Source organism: Paroedura picta, chromosome 5, assembly GCF_049243985.1.
Source record: "Paroedura picta isolate Pp20150507F chromosome 5, Ppicta_v3.0, whole genome shotgun sequence".
Lineage (NCBI taxonomy): Eukaryota > Metazoa > Chordata > Lepidosauria > Squamata > Gekkonidae > Paroedura > Paroedura picta.
The window spans coordinates 123,313,622-123,331,491 of NC_135373.1; the positions used below are offsets into that span (position 1 = coordinate 123,313,622).

At 50.9% G+C, this 17,870-nt stretch overlaps 1 protein-coding gene across 4 annotated transcripts in view; it reads right to left on the bottom strand.

Moving 5' to 3' along the window:
• Nucleotides 1–1,098: 1,098 nt before the first annotated feature.
• Nucleotides 1,099–17,870, bottom strand: part of PFKFB3 (6-phosphofructo-2-kinase/fructose-2,6-biphosphatase 3) — a 63,240-nt gene continuing 46,468 nt past the window's right edge. For 2 of the 4 annotated variants that reach the window (XM_077340321.1, XM_077340322.1), the window contains 10 exons: nucleotides 16,447–16,654; nucleotides 15,692–15,838; nucleotides 14,897–15,001; nucleotides 13,309–13,438; nucleotides 12,758–12,820; nucleotides 12,247–12,311; nucleotides 11,856–11,966; nucleotides 10,184–10,303; nucleotides 8,325–8,501; nucleotides 1,099–4,378 (listed from right to left, as the gene is read on the bottom strand). In XM_077340321.1, the coding sequence (XP_077196436.1) occupies nucleotides 4,349–4,378; nucleotides 8,325–8,501; nucleotides 10,184–10,303; nucleotides 11,856–11,966; nucleotides 12,247–12,311; nucleotides 12,758–12,820; nucleotides 13,309–13,438; nucleotides 14,897–15,001; nucleotides 15,692–15,838; nucleotides 16,447–16,654 (1,156 nt within the window). In that variant the 3' untranslated portion in view covers nucleotides 1,099–4,348. The remainder of the gene's footprint in view (nucleotides 4,379–8,324; nucleotides 8,502–10,183; nucleotides 10,304–11,855; nucleotides 11,967–12,246; nucleotides 12,312–12,757; nucleotides 12,821–13,308; nucleotides 13,439–14,896; nucleotides 15,002–15,691; nucleotides 15,839–16,446; nucleotides 16,655–17,870) is intronic. The other 2 variants (XM_077340318.1, XM_077340319.1) reach the window with 2 other exon arrangements.

A 17,870-nucleotide genomic window follows, 5' to 3' on the forward strand; every position in this document is an offset into this window, starting at 1 on the left:
TGGCTGCCAGATACTCATAGGATCTCCTGCCTGCATAACCTGCATGCCGCACAAGAAATGAACCAATGCTGTTTTGGAAGAGGACAAAATAAGCCTGAGAGCTTCCTCCCTTGCAGCCAAAGAGGGATCCAACTGAGAAATTCAGTATGTTAGCTCTCGCCAAATGGCTGTTATCTTCTTCCCCTCCCCAGCTAGCAGGCCAAAGAAAAGAGAGAGGCTAGCATTGTCTTCAGTGAAAACTACCTTGCAGTCCCAATTCTGAAGCTTAGCAACTCAGTGGGATAGGAAAGAAACTGAAACAAATCAGCCCAAAAGCTATCTCCAACCTTTCTCCCAAGCTCTTTTGTGCTATCTGATCGGTCCAATCTGAGAGGATCTAGCCGGTGGATCATTTCTGTAATCACACACAAGGTCCATTCTTTTTACAGAGATGACAGCGGGGCTGAAACCATAACCCCAAGGACTGACAGAGGGAAAAGTCCACATTGTATTGCACTGCACTCCAGGCAAGTAAGGTAGGGGGCCAACCGAACCTGAGGCAGCGATTGGGCGAGCTACTCTGATGTCACAGAAGGGCTGTGTGGACGGAAGTCCCTCCACTTGGCTGGCAGGAGGAAAAAGTTAGAATGGTGGTTTGTAACCTTTTCAAACCTGCAGGCCCCTCTGGAATTCTGGCAATGTGTCGGGCACAAAATGGCTTCCACAGAGTGGCTGTGGAGTTATCCACAAAATGGCTGCCGCCACTTAATAGAAGATACTGATGCTGCAGTGTTTGTTTGTTTTTTTGTAATCTGAAGAGGACAAAATGGCATAGCCAGACAAGACCATACTGGGATGGCCAACTATGACTCGCCAGATGTGCATGGACTACAATCACCCGCTAGCAGGGGCTCATGGTAATTGTAGTCCATGGACATCTGGCGAGCCAGTCTGGCCACCCCGGTCATGTGAAATAGTAATAAGTGATAATAAATACCTGGCTGGCTATCTATTTGGTTGCTGGCCTCTAGATACATTTGGGAACTAACACAACATGCAGAACCTCAAACTAGCAGCCATTAAAAAGACTCTCCCAAACAAAACACACAAGACCACAGCTTCCTATTTCAAGATCTTTTATTGGTCCAACTGCAAAATATACAAACGTCCCGAAGGCAGACCTGCAGCTGATGCAGCTTCATCTCAAAGGCGAACCCCTCCCCACCCCCACACACAACCATTTGTTTCATATATACAGAATCAACATCGCACGCAGCAGCACCCCCCCAAAAAAAAAAGTCCAAAGGAAACCCGTTCCCCTCCCCCTCTCAGCTCTGCAACATCCGCTTAAATAAATAAATAGCACTGTGCTATAAAAAATGTGATAAAATATAAATTCAAGTATCAAAGGGAGGGGGGGCACAAAAGAAACCCCAACAATCAAAGAAGAAAATCCTTGGTGTGGTTCTCTCCGTCCCACCGCCCCACGCACACATGCACCCCTTCCTTCATTCCGATTGCCGGAAGCGGAAAATAATCTGGTTTCTTCCAGGATACTCCTCTTGAGTAGGAGCCAATCACGTTTCGCCCCCCCCCCCAGAAGAAAATTTGGGTACAACAGCTTTATCACAGCAAGTGAATGTGCAGGTTCGTCAGCAGCTGTTTTATCTAGCCAAGGCAGGAAACGGAGAACTAAGATATGAGATTAAAGTCATTCGGTCCCTCTCCAAACTCTTTACGGAGAGGAGACAACCTGCACTTTTGCAGCTACACAATGGGGAGGAAACTGGGAGCAGGAACTCTACGGTGTGTGCAGATAACGCCATAAAAATAACTCAAAAGGGGCAGGGGGGTTCCTTGGAGCTATACACTAATATATACACAGAAACCACCTTGCATGACAAGCCTCCCCGCCCACCCACCCCCAATCCCACCCCAGTAGAAATCTTCAGCGTCAGACATGGCCCAAGCACACAGTCGTCAATAGAAAACCGTACAAAAAAACCCACACATGTAAAACTGTGACACAACCCTAATGCTCAAGGCACTCCTGTTTGCCTGTTCGCCACCACTCTTCAAGGCTACGGAGGAAGAGGGGGAGAGGTCTGAATGGTGGGAAGCCCCACTGAAAAACCCTCTGCTAACGGGATCGGAAAGCCGGTTTCGTTCATGGCCCTTGTGTGGTGGGAGGATCTTGGGGACAGCTCTGCCGAGCTTCCAGGGGGGGTGCAGACGGTTATTACAGATGGCTCTGGCAGGTATTGAAAGCCTGTGGAAAGTAAAAAATGATCCTATCGGTTGTTCGGAAACTGGTTTTCCAAGTGAGCCAATGGAAAATATTCAGCCGATTCCCTCAATAAGTTAGATTTTCTTCTGGGCTAACATTAGGGTTTGGAAAAATCAATGGCAGACCCCCCCCAAAAAACCCAACCAACGAGAAACAATTTGGGGAGGAAAGGACAGAACCACACCGAATTCTCTGCAATTGTTCTGAGGTGTGGAACCCGCCTCCAGGGAACACCTGCAGTCCCTAAGGGGGAAGGTGGAAAGAAACACCATGCTAAAGTATTTCTACGAGCTTCCACTCCCTCCCAGATGGCACGACAAACAAGGAGTGTTGCAAGGAGAATATGCGTGTTTTAAGTCTGTCTACAGTACACAAGTCTCTCTTGCATCAGCTCAAAAGAAATACGCCACAGTCGCCATCCAAACCGAGCTATGGCAATGTAAAACTTGAGAGGCACAGTGTCTCGGGCTGGCTGCACGGCCTCCAGGACCTGGGTCTATTTGCACTGGGTCTATTTGCACAAAAACTAGTAAAAGGAGTCAGGGCCAATTCCTGCCCCTTGTGCTCAGAGTGAATCCCCAGCCTCGGGATCACTGGCATATAGGGGCAGGGGCCCGATGTGAAAGTGTTTCCTACAAGGTTAAAAGAGCAGCTCCTTATTTCAGCTTAGCTGCAAGGGGGGGGGGGGAGGCCCAACCCCCTGCCTTCCAGTGCACCCATAGCAGACGTCTGGGGACGCGAAGACTTTGCAACACAGAAACTGACTTTTCTCTAGTTTGACCAATGCGCAGTGCCCCATCCCCAAACAGTCCCAATGTCCCACTGGGAGACACTGGCCAGCAGCCAGCCCTGGCGTGAACTCGCACAAGGTGCTCGCCCAACAATGTGACGGTTTATTGCCCACCCAGACCCCTGGGGGTGAACCAGTGACAGAAGAGGCATGGCCCCTGCAACAACCTGCATCTCCAGTCGTGCACGAGAACATGAACGATGCTCTTGGAAAACTACCTTCCCTTGGCTCAAGATTTGAAAACAAGCTGGAAAACTTTCTCTCCCCTCAAAGCATTAAAAAAAAAAAAACGATTCCGTAAACGAGTCTGAAGAGGGCGATCTGAAAAGTCTTAATCAGTCGTCGAAAATGGGTTTCTAACACCAGATCCATACCTGGGTTGGAGCTTTATGCGATCAAACGGGGTTATAGGGCAAGGAGGTAATTTCTCAACCAAGTGAAATTCGGCAGTGCCCCTCGGGGACCTGTTCTTCTCCATCCCCGGCTCAATCAAAACCACGAATTCCCATGCACACCTCCTGCAGTACCTCCCTCCGGTTTACCGCATGACAAAAGTTACCTGCCGCAGGTTATTAGGCAGTCTAAACAAACAAACAAAAATGACACCCTCAAGGGCGGGAGTGTCCTCAGGCAAACCCAAGGCTATGTGACTTCTATGCATCCCTTTATTATTCAGAGTGATTCAAATTTAGTATTCTTTTAAAATCGATACGATACGGAGGCTTTTAAGGGAGCCCTCAGTGTTGCCCTAACAGCAGGGAGCATGCAAATGGGGGAGATCAAATATGTCAGTGTCTCAGTGCATAGCTTTGATACTCCTGTCTATCTGCATTCCCCACCCCCTGACATCATCCAATTATTGACACGCGGTGAAAGGAACGGAGGGTCTCTTCCCACCCCCACAAGGCAACAGTGTCGTCTTACAAGTCAACTCCCCTTCCCACCAAAGTCATGCCATGTGCAAAGCCGCAGCATCTGACTTATCATGCCCCGAAGGAAAACAAAAAGGTAACACAACCAAAAACAAATCAGATGTTGGATCCACATTTATAATCTAGCGAGCTGTTCTTCTTTCTTCCTTCCCTCCCCCTCAAAAAAGTCTCTCCCCCTCCCCCCCCCCAGGCCTTCGTTCTGTTCAGAGTCCAAATCGGGCAGCTGATCCGTTAATGGAGACGGCCGACGGCCAAAACTTGACCTTCAAGTCGAATGCAGGAGGACCGGAGAGGTGAGGGGCCATGCGAACGGAGCCAGGCCTTCCCCCGCTGGCGGCCCCCAACGTCGCCGGGAGAAATTCAAGACTGCTCGTGGGAGATGTTCAGGTTCTGCAGGGAGAAGAAGAAGAAGAAGAAACCGTGAGCGGGCCGGTTCCAAAGAGCAGACCAAGGCAAACAGAAGCGATAGATCATTTGCATGCAGAGCAATAGAGGAAACATTAAGACCACCAAGGAAGGACCTCACTGGAGACAGCAGGGTCATGGCACAAACCAGGCGCAACTGTTGTTAACTGTATGACTTGGTCCACCACCCACAAGCCGGGCCCCTTTTCTCACTCAGCTCTCTCTGCCAACTTTCAACATTTAAGTGGAGACTTAATGCCCGATTACCAGCACTGTAACTCACAGGACACAGCCCTTCAACCCATGAATGGGGCACATCCAGTTTTTTTTCCTTCAAATTAAAACATTTTTGTTGCCAAAATCAGGGCACAGAGTTAATTAGAAGCAGGGCCTCAAAATTTAGGGCTGTGGCCAAGAGCAGGCTGAAGGAAGCACTGAAAGCAGAAAGCTAGCATGACAGGGAATACTTTGGGCTGGGAAACTTTTTTCAGCTATGCTAGCTTTTTCCTTGCAGGGAGATTTGTCATGTAGAGCAGGGGTAGTCAAACCTGTGGTCCTCCATACGTCCATGGACTACAATTCCCATGAGCCCCTGCCAGCAAACGCTGGCAGGGGCTCGTGGGAATTGTAGTCCATGGACATCTGGAGGACCACAGGCTGACTACCCCTGACGCAGAGGGAAGAGAAAGTTCCCTCTGCCACCCGCAGCTTGAAGATTTCAGCCCCATCTCATTCTGCTGTGGGGTGTGAACAAAGCAATCCCCGGATTCTAATGTCCCTGCTCAACAGTTCTGCATTCCTCCTAAAGAATATGCATGCATCACCCAGCCAAAGCTGCCTTGTCAAGAGATAAATAACTCCCTTATGCATGCCTTGAAGTTGCAAAGGAAAGCTTGAGGGGAAATATGAGGAACAATCACCATACGGCCAAAAAAAGGGCAGAGGTTCTTGGGATACAGAATAGCATGAGGACGCTCCTAGGTCTCTGAATGCAGCAGTTTCAGGGAAGGGAAGAAAACATACACAGAGAAATTCCAGGGCGAAGGAAGATGCAGGAGCATGGGCCAAAGGTGTGCACGCATCCCCCCTCACTGTGTACATGTGCGCACAGGCAACATGCCAGAACGTTCTCGAATGACTAGGGTTCCGCTAAGATCACAGCAGGGTAGGGAAACTATGACGTGCTAGCAGCAAGCGGTTTTACCTTGGAAACGTTAGTAAAGCGAAAAGTTCTGAAAAACTGACAAACGGGCCGGCTTGTGGTGGGGCAAGTTCAGTGAGAGAAGAGAGAGAGGGGAAGAAAGAAAAAGCAGTGAAGGAGGAAGGTTTGAGAGAGAAAAAGAGTGCCCAGAATTGGGGTTCTACACAACACAAGTTGGCGGGCAGGGTTCAAAGGGCACCGAGGACCTCACTCAGTCAAATCCAAGAGGGTTTTTGCAAAAAAAAAACCCTTCCCTCCACATGGGGCTCATGGCAGCATACTTAAGTAGCACCCCCCCTTCTGTTTTATCTCACAACAACCCAGCAAGGTGGACCGGACTGAGAAAGAACGACTTTAGTCATGCAAACAGGAATCAGGAAGAAATGGGCCAGAGCGGGATTTGAATCCAGATCTCCCTGCTCCCCATTTGACACTTCTGGATGTTCTAGATCGCACTGGCTGCATTCAGACAGCAAGGGGGAACTACAAAGCGAGGGATGCTTGAGGGGAAAGCCAGGTTTCAGGTGGGCGGCCATGCCCCCAGACTCAAAACTTGGTTCAGCTGAAAGCCAGGGAGTGGAAAGAAAGAAGCTGATTCTGTGAAGGTTCAAGGGGGTGGCAGGTGACGGTGGAGGAGCGAGAGGGTTGTGAGTGTCCTGCACAGTGCAGGGGGTTGGACTAGATGACCCAGGAGGTCCCTTCCAGCTCTAGGATTCTGTGAAGGCTCAAGGGGGTGGCAGGTGACAGTGGAGGAGCGAGAGGGTTGTGAGTGTCCTGCAAAGTACAGAGGGTTGGACTAGATGACCCAGGAGGTACCTTCCAACTCTATGATAGCTCTAGGTCCAATTAGCCTAAATGAGAAAAAATAACAGAAGAACGGGGTTGCTACGCAGAGGCAAGCAATGGCAAACTCCCTATGGGTGGGGGAAAGATACCAGCCTGACTTTTACAGAGTAGTTCTGCAATGCAATGGGCTGCCTGGGGAGGTGGGGAGCTCCCCCCTCACCAGCAGCAGCAGAACACTTGTCACAGATGCTTGAGGCTGATGCTGCTTTAAGCGGGGGGTTGGACTAGATGGCCTCTAGGACCCCTCCCAGCTCTACGAGTCTGTCAGTCACAAGCAGGGGAAGAGGCAGCAAGCCAGATTTCACAAGACACACAGAATTGAGTTTTACTTCTCTCCCTCTAGAGGAGGCTTTCTCAACAGCCCTGGCAGAGTTTCTTGAATGGTTGTTAAACATTCATTGAGTGATGTGTGGTCATGCCAATCTGCCCTCCCCTCCCAAACTGGCCAATGCTGGGCCTGGTGGGGGCAGGAAGGGGAGGAGCCCTGCGCGGGCGTGTCCACAGCTCTGCTTCCCAACCATATTCTGCACGATTGTGCCACTTCTGGGGTTTTTCAAAGCCTGAAGAATGTTTCAGGGGTTTCTCAATGGTACAAAAGTTGAGAAAGGCTGTCCTGGAGGTTTTGCAGCTGCCAATCGAGAAATGTGCCAGTAAATCAATGGGCACCGCTGTTTCAGTTTTCTACCACCACAAAAGAAAACAAAAGCCCAACTTTGCACGGGTATCGGTGGAAGAAAACGGGGGGGAAACTCAAGCGCTCATGGCAGGAAAGGCAAAAGTGGGCCGAAGATACTTACAGAGAGGCCTTTCCCAGTACAGGCTGTAGAAGAGACAGAGAGAAAAGGGAAAGAAAGGGGAGAGGGGGAAAAAAAGAGATCAGTAATGGGGTGCCAAGCAGAAGGGGGACCGAGGAGCAACAGAAAGGTCACACAAAGGGTTAATCGGTTTGCGAGGAAGAGGCAGGAGGCGGGACTGCATGCTGCCCACTCACTACGGTCAGCTGCACTAACCCTAATGATCAAAACACAAACCTTCATGGTCAATCCAAAGGCTCTAACAAGATAAACCAGGGTTCACCAACATGGTGCCCATTGGTATCATAATTGGCCATCCCATTTGTGCCTCAGGAAGTGGGCGGGGCCACAGTAAAGCAGGGATTGCTATTGGGTGCTCTCAAAGGAAAGGGTTTTCCACTGGTGGATCAGGAGGGCAAGGCAAGCCCTTGGGCTTTTCTTAGTCCATGTGTAGTTCTGTTCCACCTTCAGCGTCTCTTTCTTCCCAAGCAGAGAACGACGTTCCATTTGGCTCCGCCTCCGGCAGAAGCCATTTTGGGTTTGGCTCCACCACCCCCCAGCAGCCATTTTGGGACGACACTCACTGCGCCCCTTTCGAAATTCTAAATGTGCCCATAGGCTCAACAAGGTTTGGGACTCTTGAATTGTAACCTAAGAAAGCAAGTGCTTTTAAAAGTAAAATCTATCCGGAAGGCGCCGAGGGCAAAAGTTCAGACCCAGGAAAATATCAGACAGGGAAAATGAGCCAGCTTCCTGAATTAGTTTGTGCCGAATCCAAGCCGATCACACGTGCCGTGCCCCGGTCCCATTCAGATGTAAAGCCACATGCTTTCTCATAGGCATGCACAAAAGCCCGCCAACATCCACACTTTAAACCCACCCCTCACTGACACACAAAAGGACAGGAGCAAAACCGGGGCGCCGGAGATGACCTCGGAGGAGTTACCGCCATCCGGTGATTAAGAAATCCCCCGAAAACAACGGGGAAGGAAAGACACAAAGGTAAAATTGCAAGAAGCGCGGCCCAGCCAAGACCACCACCACACTGAAAGGAGGGGGGGGGAAACGTCAACAAAAGAATGTAACCAACCTGTCCAGGTAGCTGTGCGGGCACCTCATGGGGCGTACAGACGGGGTGAGCGGCCGAAGAGGCGGCAGCCACGTGCTCCTCAAAGCTGTTGATGCGCGGCTTTTTGGTGGGCTCGGGGCTCGCTAGAGGGGTGACGCTATTGCGGCGCATGAGAACGTTAGGTCCCTTCTTGGCATCCTACATCAGAGCGACACAAAAAAAATAAAAACAAAAAGGAAGGAGGAGAGAGTTATGGGGGGGGGGAGCAGTTGGTCTTTTTAAAAAGAACGCATGACGGTTCATTGGCTTGCCAAAACACACACAGGGCGCACGCACACACACACGCACACATGCGCACAGAAATGAAGGTCGGGAAAGGGGGAGACATCTTTTTTAAAGTTTCAGGTGAGCCGCCCCCTTGGGTTGCAAGAGAAGAGCTCCCCGAAGACCAACAAGTTTATTGGGATCCAAGACTCTAAAAGCAGTGGTCCCCAACCTTTTTTTGGCTGGGGACCAGCAGGGCGATGGCCGCGGCCGCGCATGCGCACATGCGAGCTGCGCGGCCGAAATCGCACGTGCGCAGCATGCGCAAAAGTGCCGCGCGTCTGTGATTTTGGCCGCGCAGCATGCATGTGTGGTCGGGCCACGCATGCGCGATGCGCGGCCCTGATTCCCTCTCCCCGCCCTCCCGCAGTAAGAAGCTTCCCGGGCCGCAAGCTTGCAGCCTGGGAAGTTTTTTACTGCAGGGGGGGGCGGGGAGAAGGAACCGTGGCCCGGCGCCCTGGCCTTCGCGGGCCGGCACCAGGCCGCGGACCGCAGGTTGGGGACCACTGCTCTAAAGCTCTCTTCATCGGAGAACAAGTCAAAATGGTGATCTCAGAGTCCTTCCGCTCTGGTAAGAAGGTGGGAAGGGGGTTGGCAGACAAAGAGGGGAATCAAGATGCAGAGAACTGGCTGGCCACTGTGAGAATCCTGGGTGATGGCCTACTTCAATCAGGGTGCTCTTATTTCGGCACAGGTGGGTCACCATGTTGGCTTAAAGCAGCAGATGTTTTGAGCTCAGAGGCACCTTGAAGGCCAACGAAGTTTCATTCCGAACATAAGCGCTTCCATGCATTATGCTTTCAGGAGGTAGTGGTGTGAGTCTGCAGCGATTAAGAGCTAGATTTGAGTCCAACAGCAGCTTAAAGACCAACAGAGCTCCTGATGGAGGATGCTCGGACTCTCAAACGCTCATAACACCCTCCCCCCACCCCCACCCCCAAAAAATCTTGTTACGTCTCTTTTGCACCATTGAACTTGAATCTAGCTCTCCTGTCTCACTGCAGACGCATGTTTTCTGCCCCAAATCATTTCTCCCCCGCTCTCATCAAGCGGATTACAATGTGCTTTGTATCTCTGCATCTTGACTCCCTTCTTGGCAAAGCCCCTCCCACCTTCAGAGTGAGGTATAAGGACTAAGGGAACTCTAGCCCTACTCGTATCTGACGAAGTGACTGGACAGAGTTCACTACCGCTGCGATTCCATCTCTAGCACTCCCATTCACACGCCCGCTTTTAAGTTTTTGCAGGCAAGATTAAATGCATCGCAGGGATCCCCACGTCCACCTTTTCCCATCTAAAGTAAGTCTATGTTTTTTTTTTCTTTGACCACCAAAACAACAAGCAGGTGAGGGAAGTAGAGGTCAGGCCGCTTAACAGCCTTTGGTCGTTTTTTCAGAACTCCCCACCGCTCCGAAGAATGAAGAAGAGAAGAATGAAGAAAAAATCTCAAAGGCGCTGGAAGGAAAGGGAGAGAGAGGGGACAAAGTTTGGTCCCTGTTACGCATGCGAGTTTCCTGCCCAAGAAAGAGGCTGGGAGGTCTCCCCGGCTGTCATACCTGAGTGGGTGGACCTGTGCATGGGCCAGCCCTCAATCTAAGGTTTCCGTTTGTCCCCAGCAGTGGAAGAAGCGGTTTAAGCAAATAACAAATAAGCAATCTATGCAGTCTGGAGGTTAGCTGTAATGAGGCAAAGGGGCAGGATTACTTCCTTTCTTGTTCTCAAGCCAACCCACGCTAACCGCCTGTCTTCTAATTCCAAATGCCGCAACCCGCATAAAACCCCTTCCAGAGGTGGGCTGCCAAGAGGAAATGTATCCAGAAGCGGTTTTTTATGCCCCACTTTTCACTACCCAAAGGAGTCCCAAAGTGGCTTGCAATCATCTTTCTTTTCCTTTCCCCACAACAGACATCCCGGAGGTAGGTGGGGCTGAGAGAGCTCTGATAGACCTTCGCTGCAAGAACAGCTCTAAGAAAACTGTGACTAGCCCCAAGGCCCCCCAGCTGGCTGTGTGTGAAAGAGTGGGGGAATCAAACCCAGTTCTCCAGATTAGAAGCTGCTAAACTTGACCACTCCACCAGGAAACCAAACCAATCCCAGGGCCTAGCCACTTTTGTTGAATTAAAAAAAAATCTCTTGCTGACTAGAAGTTGCATGGGGCCACCTCAAAACAGGCCCTGCTTCTAGAGGGGACTGTCTCTTATAAGGACATTTTCGGGGGAGCAGAGGACCACACCAGGCTGGGCTTAGCCCATTCCCAGTCGGTCAAGGATCTCAAAACTGAAAATGTGAGATTCTGAATATTTCGTTTGCTTCTGGTTGAACTAACGAGAGGAAAAGTAGGCCAGGTCTACCCCTCTGATGAGCCTAGGTAGGCCAAACCCTGCTCTGAATTCCACCTTGGCTTGTATTAGCGAGGCTCAAACACTACCTAGGGGAGAAATGCCTGGGTAGGATGTACGGAAGGGAAGTGGGGCAGATGGCATTAAGAGAGTTGGCCCCTAAGCAAAGAGTTTGGGGTTGGCAGCTCTCCCAACCCCGGGGAAGGGGAGGCAGGGATGCCAGCTTCATGTTGAGAAACTCATGAAGATCCGGGGATGGACAGAGACTTAAGTGGGGTGCAACACCACAGAGTTCCCCCTCTAAAGCAGCCATTCTCTCCTGGAGAACTGATCTCCATAGATGAGCTGCAATTCTGGGAGATCCCCAGGTCACCAACTGGAGGTTGGCATCCCTAGCAAGAGGCCCACCACACGCTCTGCAGATTTCTCCCTCCCCTCTTTCCTTGGAGGTCTCCCACCCTAGGCTGACTCTTCTTCAAAGCTAAAGACTCCCCCTCCTCTGAGATTCGAAAAACTCAACGCTTCATGCCTACTGGGGGCGCTTCCATCAAAGCAAGTAGAATCACAGAATCATAGAGTTGGAAGGGGCCATACAGGCCATCTAGTCCAACCCCCTGCTCAACGCAGGATCAGCCATAAAGCATCCTAAAGCATCCAAGAACCCCTCGTGGAATTGTACCCGTATTAGGACTTCCCTAGGGCTTGCTCCTTGCTTTCCCGCCACCTTTCCCAACCTTCCAGCGGGCATCGCTGGGTACACTACTCCTGCATTTATCCTCACGCCAGCCCTGCAAGGTAGGGCAAGCAGACTGCGCAAAGCTTTGTGGGTAAGCAAGGATTCAACCCCCCCCTGGGTTCTCCCCCAGCCCTGGATTTTGGCACTCCATACCACGCTCGTCTTGGCCAGTTTCTGACAAAAATATAACGCCGGTGGGGTTTGCTTCAAAGTCCTCATCATCCTCATCAACTTAAAAACACACTTCCGAAAAGGGCCGGAAAACTACAAGGCAAGCAAAGGAAAAATACGAGTTGGGGGGGGGGAGATGGCTGCAAGGACACACGTGGAAAGCAAGTTCCCTGTTCGTACGCAGGATGACTGACATTACTGCTACTTTTTCGGAAGGGGGAATGACGGCCAGGGGAAAACGTTATCCACAACTGGAGGGAATTGAGCGGATGGTTCTTCCCCAAACACGCAAGCGTACACAAGTTCTCGACAGCTACACAAGAGAAGCGGTGTGGGGAAGCAACCTACAGGACGCCCAAAAGCGGATCCTCACCTCTGGTTTGTCCCGGTGGGTGTTCACAGCTTCAATGTTCAAAAAGATGGATTCGACTCGGCAACCTTAAGGAAACAAGAAGTAATGGGACAGCTATTCGCAGAGCTAGCTGACAAGCGGATCTGTCCATTTAAAAAATGTTAAACGCTTAACCCAGCAGATATTTTGAAGCCAAGACTTGCTGCGTCCCCTGCAATAGCAAAAGAACGTTGCATTCTTTTGGCCTGTCTAAAAAAGCAGATCTGCATTCAGTGCATGTGTAACACGAGCACTTGAAACTTGACCCTTTCTGCATCCAAGGAGATGGATGAAATTCTACGGTTTACAGAATCATAAGAGTTGAAGAAGAAGAAGAAGAGTTGGTTCTTATATGCTGCTTTTCTCTACACAAAGGAGTCTCAAAGTAGCTTACAGTCGCCTTCCCTTTCCTCTCCTCTCCCCAGTGAGGTGCAGTGGACGCAGAATCCTGCTCCCCCCCCTCCATGCTCCATACAGATTGGGAGACCCTTACCATAGGCCACGGGGGTCAGCTTCAGCACTGTGTGGAGTGGGCATTTCAAGTAAGGCATCTCCTCTGAAAAGAAGCAGAGATAAGGATGGGTGAACATTGGGACAGCAAAAGGCGCTTGATGCCCCAAGAATAGCAGTTCTCTTACACAGCAATTTCAAAGGGAGAACAGAAAGAGGAAGGTGGCTGAATCACTACAGATAATGGAGCTCAAGACAATGCAGCCTCCTGGACCGAATCTAGACCTAGGTTTCCTTTCTCATTACTGACACGAATCACTCCACTCTATGAGATAATAAGGACAGATGGGACTCACATTACAAGTGTATCTAAAGAAGTGAGCAGTGACCCATGAAAGCTCCTGCCCTGCTCTGTTAGCTTTAAGGTGCTACTGGACTCTCACTCTTTTATGTGAATGGCAAGGGGCTGCGGCAGATTTCACCTGGCTAATCCGCTGCAAAGAACTGCCATCAATCAACACACAGACACCCAAAGAAGGAGGAACCAAAACAGCAGCCTGCCAGCAAGGGCTGGAACAGACCTGAGCCTCGTACCTGCGCTCTTGTCGAGAAAGTAGGCCAAGAGGCACCTCATCACAGCCTGGTGGCAGACGACCAGAACGTTCTCTTGCCGCTCCAGCTCCATGATGACTGGCTCGAGGCGCTGCACCAAGTCCTGGTAGGACTGCAAGGGAGAAAAGGACGTTACTGATGTTGGAAAAAGGCAAGACCTGCAGTGGGCATAACTGAGCAGCATATAAAGGGCGTCCTGCAGGGGGCGTCTGAGGAGGCGTGTATTTTGCATAGCTAGGATAGGAACTCCCTGTTGGATTTTCAAATTATCTTCTCCTGAGTCCTGATAGGCTGAACAGGAAACCTCCCTTCAAGAAGAGCTGCAAGAAGAATAACTGCACAGGACAGCTAGCTAGAATACTTCGCTTTCTTCTATCCTCCTTTCTACACATCATGGTTGCTCTTCTAAATAAAACTCTATTTTACCATTTTAAGCAATCCAGTGCTCCGCACTCTCGGCGTACTCAAACTCTGCCAACAGATAAGAGGCTACCCTGAACAGGATAGGCCAGGCTAGCCAGATCTCAGAAGCCGAGCTGGGTCAGGAAGAGGCCAGTATTTTGATAGGAGATCTCCAAGGAACACCAGAGTTCTTACAAGGAGACGGGTGGTGGCAAAACCCTTCTGAATGTCTCTTGCCTAAAAAATGCTACCAGATTGCCATGAGCCAGCTGTGTCTTGGCAGAGCTTTCCTCCACAACCGAGACTGCCAGAAGAAAGCTTGCAGATGTGTTCTAAGACCTTCCAACATTGGCCTCAAACAATTATTTCCTTTTGCAAATTACCTGGCCGGCCTGCTTTATCAAGAAGGAAGTATGAACAGGGAAAAATAGGTTAAAGCACCCCCCCCCCCAAGTACTATTTTGCTGGCCACCAGATTTCCTTGGTGGGCATAAACATAACATTTCTCCTGCCCCAGCATTCCTATTCTAACGATTAAATTAACAGAAAAAAGAGCATAATGTAAAACAAGCAAGGCCAATCTTGGACTAACAAAACTCACTGGGAAAGGGAGGCAAAGGCCTCCCCCCCCCCCCGCACACTTTTTGTCCGCACGACCCCCATTAAATTGAGGCAGTGCAAGACTGCCATTTCCCTGCAAAAGCACAACGCCAGCCCCAGTCTGGCTTTGAAAGCAGGCGCTTGCATGTGGGAGAGGCTTGTTTTTCTGCTGGTTACCAAGCTCTGGAGGCCTGGTATTATTTTAAGGTGCCCTCGGGAGCTCTGAAAATTCACCAGAGGGCAGAATTTTTCAAAAAGAGGCATGAAGACAAGAAGCACGGCTCAAGCCACTTAGAACAACTTGGAAATGACTGGATTCCATCCTGAAATTCTGCTGTGAATTATTCCAATTTTATGGAGGGGGGAGTGAGCCAGAGATTAAGTCAGCCAAGCTCATCCAAGCTAGCAGCCTCCCCTACAACTGCTTTGTTCAGCAATGCTTCTGGGCTAGATTCGGATTTACTCTGGCAGATTTGGAACCCCCTCCTTGGTCTCGAGCCAATAAACCCCCTCCACCACGCCCCCCCAATTAAAATTTGCCATGTTCTCAGGCATCCGACTTACGTACCTCCCCCGATGGGTACCGATAGTAATATTTGTCCTGATCGCGCAGGGCAAACTCTTCTGGATACTTTTCCTTGATTTCATCGTAGGTCATGTCTTCGCAAACCCCCTACAAGGAGAAATATATATATATTTAAGTCTGATATTCGGGGAGAGTTGCTAGAGGAACAGACTTGAATCCCTCCAGAATGAGAAGAGGAGCTGAGACTTTATACCCCACTTTTCACTACCCAAAGGAGTCCCACAAACAGACACCTTGTGGAATAGGTGGGGCTGAGAGAGCTCTGAAAGACCTGCTCTGCGAGAACAGCTCTAACAGGACTGAGACTGGCTCAGGGTCACCCAGCTGGCTGTTTGTGGAAGAGGAGCGGGGAATCAAACTCTGTTCTCCAGAATAGAGGCCGCCATTCTTAACCATGATGCCAAGCTGGCCCTCTTTTTGATTAGGTCTCTCTCTGTCAGGGAACTAACCCTCTCCTCTAGAGAAAAGGAGGTAATGATGAAAGCGAGAGGAGAAAGAAAAAGGAAATACCTTCCCTCTCCATTACCGACCTCCATAAGCTTCCTCAGGAGTTAGTGGAAGCATATGTAGGTCTCTCCCGCCCCCTATCAAAACTACTTCCACAACCACCCTGTGAGGTAGGTCTGTCTGAGAAAAACAGCAACGGCCCAATCAGCCATTGAACTTCCCGGTAAAAATGGAGGCTTCAAGACTGAACCGCCAAGATCTGACGGCCACACCGTGAACCACCGCACGATGCTGCCAGCTGAGCCCAGCGTTCTGCGGAAAACCTCTTACCGCGTCAATCTCGTTCAGGGCCTTCCACTGCTCGTAGGGCAGCTCCAGGGCTTCCGCTGTCTGGATCGTCCGCTTCAGCTGGCTGGTCCACACCTTGAGGTCCTTCAGGTTCTGCTCCTGCACAAAGCGATTGAGCGCGACGGAAAACTGCCGGGGAGGAAACAGAAGGGAGAGGGTTGCGGGCCTCGTGCTCCCAGCCCTGGAACTTTCTTCCGGTCCCCTCAGAATCCCGCACAGCCAGTCTCCCCCTCCGCCACAGGGAAGGGAAGACCCCTTCCCCCACAACGGGCACCCTGTGAGGAAGCTGGAATTGACAAGAGCCCTGAGAGGACTGCTCTGCGGGAACAGCTCTCCAACAGGACTGTGACTAGCCCAAGGTCACCCCCGCTGGCTGCCTGTGGAGGAGCGGGGAATCAAACCTGACTTGTCAGGTTAGAAGCCGCCACTCTTAATCATTATATCAATTTGTGTGGTATGAGCTTTCAGGAGTCAAAACTTGGGGCGGGAACTTCCGATTCTCAATAACTTATCCTGAAAATCTTGTCGGTCCCTTAAGGCAGGGGTAGTCAACCTGTGGTCCTCCAGATGTCCATGGACTACAATTCCCATGAGCCCCTGCCAGCGTTTGCTGGCAGGGGCTCATGGGAATTGTAGTCCATGGACATCTGGAGGACCACAGGTTGACTACCCCTGCCTTAAGGTGTGCCTGGGACCTGAATCCGGCATCTCCAAAAGGGTCTCTCTCCCACCCTTACCTTCTTGCCCCGGCTGGAGAGCCCCGAATCTCCTCCGATCCTCCCTTTGAGGTTGAATTCGCTCTCCCCGTGTCGGCACAGGTAAATGGTGCGCGGCTGAACGTGGATGTTCATCAGGTAGTAGACAATCCGACTCTGGATGTGATCCTGCACCCTGTTCACCAGGTACCGCCGGCCAACGTCGATCACTTTGATCAGTGACAGTTCTCTGAGGGGAAGACACACCATGCGCTGGCATGAAAACCAGAGCTGTCCGCCACATGAAGCAGGTTTCATATAACCTTCTTTTCACTACCCAAAGGAGTTCCAAAAAAATCGTTCCCTCCTTTCCCCACAATAGACACCCTGAGAGGAAGGTGGGGCTGAGAGAGCTCTGAGAGAACTGCTCTGCAAGAACAGCTCTCAGACAGCTGTGACTGGCCCAAGATCACCCAGCTGGCTGCATGTGGAGAAGAGTGAGGAACCAAATCCCATCCTCCATATTACAGTCTCCCACTTTTTAACCACTATAACACATAGGCTTTGCAGTCACTGAGTTGGCTTCAATATGGACGGAGGGGGACAAACGGAGAAGCCATGCTGGATCGGGCCAGGAGAACAAGCCCCAGGCGCCATCAGGAGGTCCACCAGCAGCTGTGGAATGGGCTGGCTAAGGGGGTAGTGAGCTCCCCCTCACTGGCAGTCTTCAAACTGGCAGGACGACAAAGACTTGCCAGGGATAAGAAGTTAAGAGAACCCACACTGGATCAGGCCAGTGGCCCATCCTCTGTGACAAAGACCCAGGACCCAGGCACCATCAGGCTATCTACCACTGGGGCCAGAATTCCAGAAGTCCTCCCACTGACCGCCCCCCCCCCCCAACAACAAGAACGCAGGCATCTCTGCCCCATCTAGACCTTGTGGCCAAGAGCCCCTGGGGGAACCTCTGCCACCACTTCCTGCAGCAGTGAATTCCATGCGTTAATTCCTCTTTGGGCGAAGGGCAGTGCGATCTGACCAAGGTGGGCGACCAACAGCCTGGTCTGAAAGAAGCCTGGCATAAGGCGTAGAGGAGCCTTATTGGAGAGGTCATACAGAAGACGACCTTCTGAGATGAGGGGTGACAAGGCCTTGTGGGTCAGGCACCAAAGCTCCAGAACTCTCTCCCTAGAAAACACTCCCGGTCCCCCTTCTTTTGCCATCTTCTGCAAGCGGGTGTTCTGTTTTGGCCTGATGTTCCACAGTGATTCTCTCCCCCCATCCCACACTATGGTTTAACTGAGGGTTTTTTAAAAAATGTTTTTGCTTGCGCATTTGGTGGTGCAGGAAATGCTCCTTTGAGATGCAGCCAGCATACTGCGAGCCTGTAATGTTTCCAAGGCGAGAGACAGGGCATTTGGGGCTTCCTTGGCCCATCTCTCACCTAAGTGCTAGCCGGGGCTGAC